Source organism: Lycorma delicatula, chromosome 11 (genome assembly GCF_047948215.1).
Source record: "Lycorma delicatula isolate Av1 chromosome 11, ASM4794821v1, whole genome shotgun sequence".
Taxonomy (NCBI): Eukaryota; Metazoa; Arthropoda; class Insecta; order Hemiptera; family Fulgoridae; genus Lycorma; species Lycorma delicatula.
The window spans coordinates 47,097,610-47,109,714 of NC_134465.1; the positions used below are offsets into that span (position 1 = coordinate 47,097,610).

The 12,105-nt window shown below is 29.0% G+C and overlaps 1 protein-coding gene across 1 annotated transcript in view; it reads right to left on the bottom strand.

Annotated features, from left to right (window-relative positions):
- LOC142332042 (vascular endothelial growth factor receptor kdr-like) overlaps positions 1 to 12,105 on the bottom strand; it is a 199,377-nt gene that overhangs the window by 94,446 nt on the left and 92,826 nt on the right. Inside the window, exons 3-4 of the mRNA XM_075378146.1 lie at positions 10,657 to 10,822; positions 6,555 to 6,685 (exon numbers count right to left, since the gene is read on the bottom strand). Of these exons, the coding sequence (XP_075234261.1) occupies positions 6,555 to 6,685; positions 10,657 to 10,822 (297 nt within the window). The remainder of the gene's footprint in view (positions 1 to 6,554; positions 6,686 to 10,656; positions 10,823 to 12,105) is intronic.

A 12,105-nucleotide genomic window follows, 5' to 3' on the forward strand; every position in this document is an offset into this window, starting at 1 on the left:
ACAGAAAATATCTCACAAATTTAAAAAAATCTGCTGATTATCCAGAAGACCTCTTTGCAATAATCAAAAATCTTGATAATTGGGAATTTTTTTTTTTTGTTTAACCTCCGGGTCCATCGTTAGGCATGCTTCAGAGGATGAGATGAATGATTTGTAGCGTATGTGAAAATGTCATGCCTGACTGGGGTTCGAACCTGAGACCTCCGGATGAAAGGCCGAGATGCTGTCACTTGGATAATTAAAAAAAGTTTACCTACCAGACTTATAATTCTAATGTTTAATGCATACCCTACATAATAAAAGTAAAAAAAAAAAAAAATAAATATCCCTAACTTAAATTAAAAAAGATACTCAAACCATGTATGCAACGTATTAAAAAAAACTGATACAGTAATTTGTTAATAAAATCCAGTGGGTAGAAATTTACAAATAAAGAATCTAAATTTACAAAAATGATCTAAAACGAATTAAAATTTACGATCATAGTGTTTTATAAAAAATGTAATTTAAAAAACTTATTACAAAATTTATAAAAAAAAAAATTGAAGAGAATTTCTTAAAAATGACAAAAAATTATAGAACGTTTAATAGGATAAAACTTAGCGACAGTCAATAATTGAAACATATTTTAAAAAATAACTATTTTTTCTTTAAAAAGATATATTATCTGTTCCTGCTTTAATATTTTTTTATGAGTTACAAGATCACGCAATTATGTTAAACTATGAAACTACACAGAATTACTTTTTTTTATTGCTTCAATCAGTCATAGTAATAGAAAAACATTTATGATCTCTTTCGTTTGATGACCATGAGATTCAAGTCAGTATCATTACATCATAGTTTGTGCTTGACTAATTAATGTTTCCATCAATCTTTAAAAAAAAAAATTATTTATAATTAATTTAACAAAGGCCTTTATTTATGAATGTTTTGTGCTACACGAATTGTGAAAAAGTAAATTAAAACAAAAGATAGATAACAATACATTTCCTTTTGAAGCAAAGTTTTATTTGAATATAATTTAGATCTTTTAAACAGTGTATTAATTTTTTTTTAATTTCCTAATGCAGATGTAAGCTGTCAAAATAGTAGGACATCCAGAAAATAGGCATTTGGATATTCAGTCTCACATTTTATATAATATAGCCTTCAAAATAAAAACAAAAATTACACACAGAAAAAAATCATCAAAAAACACAATGCTCCTAGAATCTTAACTGACTGAACAATTTTCTATATTGGTCAAACAAGACGTAACTTCAAACAAAGACAGAATGAATAAATACTTTAAAAGCCATCCTCCATAACTTCAAAGAGTCTATTTCACAGATACAAATCACAAATCCATTAAAATTGATAACAATCAATATATGCATACAAAAAAAAATATATATTAAGATCTCAAAAATTATATAAGACAATGATATAATAAATGAAGAAACAAAATTTCTCATCACATTTTGAGTTCATGTCTACTTTATCTCAATTAAACCTACATTAATAACATCCATCATCTGATTCCAGAATAACAACACAAGCACTAATGGTCGCAGAGACTGAAAACATTATAATGTTAAAATTTAATAATTTTGGTTCGAGTTTTTGTTTATTTTGTTAATACGAGGGTTATTTTTTTTTCAAGGTCTGATCGTTTGCGAAATAAAATCCTGCACAAAAATCGGATGAACCTTTGCGCATATGTGTTGCGCAGCGTCTCTAGTATAGCCTTCAATCACACCGCATCAGTAAAACCTTCAATCACTGCATTTAGTTCTGAACACGCAGATAGCACGTAAGCATATCTACAACAATAGTATCTCCTGCCAAGTGTGAAAGTGCGTGCAGTAATTCGATTTCTTCAGGCTGAGGGGTATAATGCAGCTGAAATTCATCGACGAATAAGTAATGTGTATACTTCAATGAGTGACAGCAAATTGCAACAATGGTGCAGGAACTTTAAAGCAGGACGTGCAGATGTTCATGATGCAGGCAGTCAGGGAAGGAAGCGAGTGTCAACCGATGATCTCGTTGAGCGACTGGATGAGGCAATTTGAGAAAATCTTCAGTTCTCAATTTCTGTATTGAGTGATTTGTTTCCTGAAATTTCAAGGTCAGCTCTCTACACCAATGTGAGTGAGAGACTTCAGTACCGAAAACTGTGTGCAAGATGGGTTCCCAAGATGCTGTCCGACCATTATAAAACAATGAGAATGGCCGCCTCCCTAACATTTCTCCAGCGCTACCACAATGAAGGAGAAGATTTTTTGAACAAAATTGTCACAGGAGATATGACATGGGTCCATTTCGAAACTGAAGAAACGAAAGAACAATCCAAACAGTGGATGCATTCTCATTCCCCCAGTAAACCATAGAAGTTCAAGGGAACCTTCTCCAACAGAAAGTGTATGGCTACTGTGTTCTGGCACCGGAATGGAGTTCTCTTGGTGGAATTCACGTGGCACGACCATCACTACAGCCTCATACTGCGTGACTCTTCAACGTCTAAAGCGGAGAGGAATGTTGTTATCAGACATTGTCTTTCTCCATGACAATGCTCGGCCGCACACTGCAGCTGTAACAAAGAAGCTCCTGCAGCGTTTTCGTTGGGAAGTGTTTGATCACCCACCATAGAGCCCGAACTTGGCTCTATCCGATTTTCACCTCTTTGCTCACATGAAACGCTGGCTAGGAGGACAACATTTTGGCACAGACATCAAGGTGCAGACCAGCGTAGAAACATGGCTGAAAACACAGGCAGCTCCGTTCTATGACGAGGGTATTGGAAAGTTGGTACCACGCTACAACAGATGTCTAAATCGGAATGGCAACTATGTAGAGAAATAATGTAACTATGTAAGTACTTGTTACAAATAAAAAATTTTTTATTTTCACTGTGGTTTTAATTTCATGACCGATCGGACCTTGAAAAAAAAATAACCCTCGTAGTTTTAAGTAAGTTATGGTTCCATCGTGAATCATTTGACATACTCAAAGACCAAGATGAAAATAATCTTTATTTCAATGGCAGTTTGACAATAATACACAACGTATAAGCTTCTATTAAATTATAATACTTTTTTACATTTTTATGGGCTTAATTTATGAGGAAAATACGTTTTCTTATCACTATGTTTCTTTTTTCAACATAGGAAAGAAGCAAATAACTTTAATGTTAAATGTGTAATGTTTTATATATATATATATATATAATTCCAATATTATACTTTATATTTATTTTAAAATTATATTTTATAATTCCAATATTAATAGTGGTTACAATGCACAGAATAAAAAACCATTATTAGTTATGTAAAGCTAATAGATATGTATGTCAGCTTATTAAATCTAAATTGTATAGCATATTATTTTCTATAAAAAACACCCTAAAGCAAGTTACAGAGCTTTAAACATGTCAATATATTTTTTTTTATTTTTAAAAGTAACAATTATTATCAGCAATCATGTAAAGAAAGCTTCATGCAAGATTAGAAACTTTGCAACACCCCAAAAGCAAATTATTTTGTTGTAAAAATAATTACTGCTAATAAAAAAAAAAAAAACAAATAACAATTATAGATAAACAAAGCTATTTAAGAAAATTAAAAGAAGTATTAAATTTAATTTGACATTTTATAAGTTACAGTAATAATTTTATTATTTAAAAAAGTTCTTATAAAGTATATTTACTGTACTTTATAACTTGTACATTTTTATGTACTTATTTCATACTGATGAACTTTTAATGAAACTGAATGTTAGTTTAATAATTATTTTTAAATTCTACAAAACAAACATCTGAATAACTTGAAACATTACCAACACATATTTAACCCAAGTATACAAAATTATAATTAATATGACTTACCTTAGCAGAACTCACTAATTTCTGTGTATAAATATTCACAAATTTAATCACTGCTTTTCATGTATTTTCAAGTATTAATTACAATTATAAACTAACATAATTATATGACTGAAACAGTCATTCAATAATTAGAAACAAATGACTGTAAAAAATTATTATAATTATTTTTTCACTGAAAAAGAAACTAACACTGTTTTATAACATAATTCCCTGTTACATTTAGGCACTTCTTATCTTTTTTTGAGCTTTCTTACTGCACTATTAAGAAACTGTTCCTTGATGTCTGAGCCATTCTTGTACAGCTTACTGTTCTCAAACTCAGTACCATGTAAAAACTCTCTTTGACAGGCCCAAACAAGAAGTACGAGATTGGGGCTGTAAGATGGATATAACACCTCCTGACCTGACTTTTGAATAACTACCTGAGTCTTTTGGGTGGTAAAAGGCTTTTTATCACTTAAAATCAATATACTTTCTCTAAGGTGGTAATTCTTCTGAATTCGGAAGAATTACAATTTTTGAGAAAGAACCACATACTGTAACCTTATTTTTTTTTTGTCTTCAGTCATTTGACTGGTTTGATGCAGCTCTCCAAGATTCCCTATCTAGTACTAGTCGTTTCATTTCGGTAAACCCCCTAAATCCTACATCCCTGCTTTGTTTTACATATTCCAAACATTGCCTGCCTACACAATTTTTTCCTTCTACCTGTCCCTCAAATATTAAAGCGACTATACCAGGATGTCTTAATATGTGGCCTATAAGTCTGTCTCTTCTTTTAACTATATTTTTCCAAATGCTTCTTTCTTCATCTATTTGACGCAACACCTCTTAATTTGTCACTTTATCCACCCATTAGATTTTTAACATTCTCCTACAGCACCACATTTTAAAAGCTTTTAATCTTTTCTTCTCAGATACTCCGACTGTCCAAGTTTCACTTCCATATAAAGCGACACTCCAAACATATACTTTCAAAAATCTTTTCCTGACATTTAAATTAATTTTTGATGTAAACAAATTATATTTCTGACTGAAGGCTCATTTCACCTGTGCTATTCGACATTTTATATCGCTTCTGCTTCGTTCATCTTTAGTAATTCTACTTCCCAAATAACAAAATTCTTCTACCTCCATAATCTTTTCTCCTCCTATTTTCACATTCAGTGGTCCATCTTTATCTCTACTACATTTCATTACTTTCGTTTTGTTCCCCTTTAGTTTCATGCGGTAGTTCTTGCGTAGGACTTCATCCATGCCATTCATTGTTTCTTCTAAATCCTTTTTACTCTCGTCTAGAATTACTATATCATCAGCAAATCGTATCATCTTTATCTTTTCACCTTGTACTGTTACTTCGAATCTAAATTGTTCTTTAACATCATTAACTGCTAGTTCCATGTAAAGATTAGAAAGTAAGTGGGATAGGGAACATCCTTGTCAGACTCCCTTTCTTATTACGGCTTCTTTCTTATGTTCTTCAATTATTACTGTTGCTGTTTGGTTCCTGTAAATGTTAGCAATTGTTCTTCTATCTCTGTATTTAAATCCTAATTTTTTTAAAATGCTGAACATTTTATTCCAGTCTACATTATCGAATGCCTTTTCTAGGTCTATAAATGCCAAGTATGTTGGTTTGTTTTTCTTTGATTTTCCTTCTAATATTAATCTGAGGCCTAAAATTGCTTCACTTGTCCCTATACTTTTCCTGAATAAGGAAAACCCCTTAAAACCCCTGGGTTTCATTTTATTTTCTAGTACGTCAAATAGTACAATTTGTTGATTGTTCCAAACAGTTGTAATAAATTAGGCCTTTATAGTTAATAAACACTGTTTAGCATCACTTTATTACCTGATGCGTAGGTCTTTAATTTTTTCCTGGCAGGCAAACTCAAATGTTTCCATTCCATATTCTGATATTTAGATTGCTGCTCTAAATGATGAATCCGAATTTCATCAAAAGTTATTATGCGACCTAAAAAAGCATTACTTTCCCTTACAACTGTTGTTTAAGTTCCATAAGAATGTGAGTTCAGGTGTCTGTGATCGAGTCAATTGTCTCAGAATCTATAATACTCGCACTAAAAATTTTAACAATTCCAAAATTTTTATTTGTCTGTCTTCACAAATAAAATCATTAATCCAAATATATAGTCTCCATGGTGTGCAATAAAAAGTTTTCATTGTTTCATAAAAGCACGGCTGAAAATTTGTTGGTTGGAGCATAGCCACTTATCTACCATCAACTTTATCTATTAACTGTGTATGAAAGACTTGCCTTTTATATAAGTTTAAATATGTGAAATCACCAGGGGGAAGATCTGATGAACATGACAAAATACTGAAAAGACGTTTATTGAATGGTTGATTTTTCAGTGATTACAGATTATAATCATTGATAAAAGTTACCAAGGGATTTAATGCGAATAAAACATCCAAATTATAATTAAAATTACATGTAGTTCATCTCAAAAATTATAATTATTTTTGAGTCTGAAGAAATCATTAATTAAAAAAATAATTTTAAAATCTATTGATCACAGAATGATTTAAATATTTTTGGGATTTATATTCATTGTTTATCAATTTATATTTTCATCTCCATTTTCTAATATCGTTGTAAAATAAACTGATGAAAACAATTAAATATACAACAAAAAAAATCAAAATATGATAAAAAACTTACTGGTTGCTCGTCTTTTTTCAGTGTTACATTAACATCTGGTGATGTAGGTCTGCACGCTATTACCAAACTTTTATACTGATGCTGATTTAACATGACCAATGATTCATTAACAGCTAACAAATGTTCATCATCTGATAACATAAAATAAAGAAAAAGAGTTTTTATTCATTTTAAGTAATATTAAGAAACAGCAGCATATTTAAACAAGACAAATTCAAAGAAAACAAATAAATAATATAAAACTACCTAAACATATTTAATAATGAAGTAATCCCAAAAGCAACTTAATATTAACTGGAACGATTAATATAAATATTTTTACGGATGTAATATTATTTAAGTAATAATTATAATTAATTATAATATAATTTAAGTAATACAAATTACAACAAACAAAATGTTAAAAGTTCATGTATTCTCCACCGTCTATGTTTCAAAGTTAAGGATTTTTTCCATGATACATAAATTAATTTTCAGATTTGCATAGATTAATTAAAATAAAATAAAAATTGTTATAAAATTTATCATTGTTATTTTCATTCAGAAAACGGAAAACTGCATTCTTGCTTAATTAAAGAAAAGGGGGAAAAAATTGTTACAGAAGTAATCTATAAATAAATTAATCTTCTATTTTGATTAGTACACAATAATACATTATATAGATAACATTAGGAATGAATAGGAAATGCCACTCCAGAGATAAAAAAAGAACTTCCCCAGCGCTTATCTGGATGGATCAAAAGAAACTATAATAAATCTTGATCAAACACCTATCACACAATATATAATTACAAGCGATGTAATTAAAATTCATATTCATTATTTAAAATATAAATACAAAAAATAATGTTAATGTATATACAAAAAGAAAGTGAATGTAAAATATTATAATAAAATAATTCACTGTTCAGAAGGTGTTAATGAAAATTATTTGAGCACATACTTATACACACGTTGAATGGGAACAAAAATCAGAAATTAAAAAAACATTTTAATTGGTTTTATTTAAAAATTCATTGACAAGAGTAATAGAGTTTTTGTAAGAGAAGATCTTTTAACTGGATGTTAAATAAACTGCTGGGAAAAGTCTTTAAATGGCTTGGAAATTTACTAAACAGTACAGAAGCATAATAAGATCCTCTCTCGTAAGCCAGAAAATTGTGCTACGTTAAAAGAAAACAGTTATGTTGCTTGATTTATTCCTTTTATAAGAATAAGTGACTATTCTTTTTGGAAAAATTACACGTTTATAAATATAAAATCTAAGATAAGTTAACATTTAAATTTTTTTAGATAATGGTCTAAATAATTCATACTTATCGACACCAAACAATGCTTTTGACAGCCTATTTTTGTATTTTGAAAATTCATTCAACTTTTTGGAGGAGCGCCAAGAGATGATATTATACTTTAGATAGAAATAAATGTAAGCATAACAAATATTTAATAATGATGATGAGCTTGGTTTTTTATTAAAATGGTTCAAGGCAAATCTGTACAGTTTGATCATCTCACAAGAATTTTAAATCTAATAGAATACCCAGAAATTTTGCTTCATAGACAACAGAAATACTACTGTTATCATTAATGGCAATTCTATCCATGTGATTAGCAATGTTATTGATATTTGAGTACCACAATAACCCACCGGGTTGGTCTAGTGGTGAACATGTCTTCCCAAATCAGCTGATTTGGAAGTCAAGAGTTCCAGTGTTCAAGTCCTAATAAAGCTAGTTATTTTTACACGGATTTGAATACTAGATCGTGGATACCAGTCTTCTTTGCTGGTTGGATTTCAATTAACCACACATCTCAGGAATGGTCGAACTGAGAATGTACAAGACTACACTTCATTTACACTCACACATATCCTCATTCATCCTCTGAAGTATTATATCAACAGTAGTTACCAGAGGCTAAACTGGAAAAAGAAAGAGTACCACAATACATAATTAAAGTTAGATGGTTAAAATCTACCCAGTGAATATTTTTTTGAACTGTTAATGTAAAATTTTCCGACTTTTAAATAATTATTTTCAGATATAGATAAAAAATCAAATTCAGTCGTGTCTGACCCTTAGAAATTCCATAGGTGTTGATGTTTTTGCCAATGGAATTTTCCTGGTAGGTTTTACAGGTGGTTTGCCAATGCCTTCCCAATATGGTTAATTGAAACCCAACCACCAAAGAACACTGGTATCCATAGTCTAGTACTCAAATCATACAAAAGTAACTGCCTTTACAAGGTCCCAAACCTTAGAACTCTTGACTTCAAAAATCAACTGATTTTGCAAGTAGTTTCACCACTAGAGTAACCCAGTATCTGCAAAGAAGGTATCAATGAATCGTTCAATATTTTAAGGTAGATTATGAATAAACAATAAGAAAAACAACACATTCCACATTCCACATATGGAAGTGAAGATCTACATTTTTCATTCATACGAAAAGATGAAATTTCAACTGTCCTGTTTATGGTATGACTATTTATTTATACATTTATTTGTTTATTTATGACAGGTATGAGTACATTAAATTGTAGGAAGCTCCTCTGATGCCATAGCTACTAATTTTTTCCATTAATAAAAAATAAGAATTAAATCAAAGTGAGAATTTTAAACAAAAAAATATAAAAATGCACTGAAAGTAAAAAAATAAATTATATAAATATCTAATAAATAACCAGTAAATAAATGTAATAATTATTAAATTTTAAAATTAAAAGTAATGAAAATATTTAGTTAAATAAAAGCGTGGCGCAGTTTTTATAACAATGTTTTCGAATAAGTATTTATAGACATTTTCTGTATTTTAAAGTATATTTTTTGTTTAATGAGGTTGTTTAGTATTTATTTATCTGTAATAAAATAACTCAAGTTTTAATTCTTTGATGGTTCAAATTTTGCACTGAGACGACCTTTACGGGGTTAATAAGATTAAAAATAAAAATTAAATTTAGAAATCTTGCACAAAGTTGTTATTAATTTTGACGTTAATCTGAAAAATTATTAATTATTATCATTATTATTATTGTAATCGTAATTATGAATTCGTTAAATAAAAATTCATAATTAATTAAAATGAAACTTTTAGCGGAAAGAGTGCGTTCAATTTGGCTTAGATTACAAGCAGAATTCGAAGATGAACTTCAACTATGTGAGAACACGTACAAAGAAAGCGAGTGGGTGCATTTTCCCAGATTGTTACTAGTTTCCCAGCTAGTCAGTCTTAACTAGAGAGGTTCCATCAGACCTTTCCACCTCCTCGCGTCATTATTAAAAATGAAAATAAAGATTAATTATTGTAAAAAAAAAATGTTGTGTTGTTTTAAATAAAGTATAAAAACTGTGTCACGCTTTTATTTAACTAAATATTTTCATTACTTTTAATTTTAAAATTTAATAATTATTACATTTATTTATTGGTTATTTATTAGATATTTATATAATTTATTTTTTACTTTTCAGTGCATTTTTATATTTGTTAATATATTATATTTTTTTATTTAAAATTCTCAATTTGATTTAATTCTTATTTTTTACTTTTTAAAATTTTTTTAATTTGTTTCCTTTTTTTATTAATGTTAATATTAATTATATAAGCTTATTTAATTAATATTATAAGCTAATATTTATAAGTAAGTATAATATATAAGTAATATTAATATTTATAAGTAAGTATAATATATAAGTAATATTAATATTTATAAGTATTAATATTAATATTATAAGTTAATTAATTAATATTATAAGCTTTTTTAAAAAATAATTTTTTATATGTAATCAAATATATTTTTGTAATTTTTTTTTGTATTTTTTTCTGTAATTACCTTAGATATTTCCAGAGCAGTAAATAAAAGTCAGAATTTAAAAAATATTGCTATCAAGATCTTTTTGGAGATTTTTTTCACCATTCTTAAAAAAGAAAACTGGATAAAGAGATTTTGTATTTTCAAAATCTGAGATACATTTAAATTGGTAACAAGTAATAATCCTTAAAAGATAAAAATATTCCTAAAATTAAAAATTCATTGTTTACTAGTTCAACAAATGAATTTTTATGTTAATTTGAAGTAACAATAATTAAAAATTGAAAAACTAACCTTTAACATAAACATAATAGCTTGCCGTATCATTAGAATCATTGATACCGGCTGGATGGCACATAAAGTATCCGGTATCCATGTAAAATGACTTTTGTAACTTCAATTTTGAGGAATAAACGCTTCCAGTAAATTCATCATTAGTGTTTACATTTGATGAACGTTCCTGAAAGATAAAAAAATATATAAATTTTACAATAGATGTGTCATGTCAATATGTTTCAAAATGAAGCATACAATTAGATTAAAATAATTATAATAAAACAAATCTGTATGGAATTAATTTTTTTCATCTCTTCTTCATAATTTTCTCTGTCCTTTAGCAGGTTTGACATGGCACTTTTGCCAAAATACTATCTATTCAAATTATCTTTTCTTTCCCGATTCTCTGAATCACCCACCCTTTCATATTAAACATTACTTCTTATCCTCTGGTATTATCTTCTTCTATCCTTTTCAAATGATTGTCTGCATTTAATCTTCAGCAAATTTAAAAATATAGTCTGATTATTTAATTTTTCTAAATTTAATTTGTGAAGTTTCTGTTTTCCCTCAATTATTCTATCACTGTTTAATTTCTAAGTACGTCTTACCTTTTTTACTTTGTTTACCACTTGTCTTTATTTTACTGTCAATCTCCATCCTCATTTCAAATTTTTTCTATCAACTATTTATCTTTAATATAATTTATAATAAATGAATTTTCCCAGACATAATTATTTAGGTCCAGGCAATCCAATCAATAACGGATCTCTAGATGATCAGATCACACTCAAGCATGACTTTGCCTATAAAACAGCAATAGATCAGTCATCACATACATACAGTCTATAGGTAGGGGTATTGGTGTTTTTGCAGGGGACTTCTACAGAACTGGGAATTGGCATAGTCTTTTTGGAGCAGCAGGCCTATCAGGAAAGTACTAAGTTAATTCTGTTAATGGAGGTATCATATCCTAGAATATCTGGAAATCACATAGTGAACATGGAGATGGTTGACAAACCAGCAAAGGTAGAAAAAGTCAATAGAAAAATGCCTTATAATACCGCCGTTGATGCCTTAAACCATCAATCGCTCTATATCAAACTTCAAGATGGGGAAAAACTAGCAGATTTTCTAGGAGCATTTTAGTTAGATTACAGACAGCTTTAGGAGTAACAGTAAAACGTCAACATTAATGATAAGAGAGAAATAGATTACAGACAGTGATGGATTTCTATATAGGCTAGCTAAGCTGAAGCCTATGGCGGCAAATTTTCAAAGGCAGAAATTTTTTCCACAAAAAATGGATTATCAACTTTGCCGAATATCTTATCTCTCTACTTGTTCTCAGCACAGGGCGATCATCTCTCTTCCACATCACATGGATACTAATATTGTCCCTCCTTCTTTCGAGATTCATTGCAGAGCGGTAGCACACATGGTAACAAAAGGCAGCACCAGCCACCA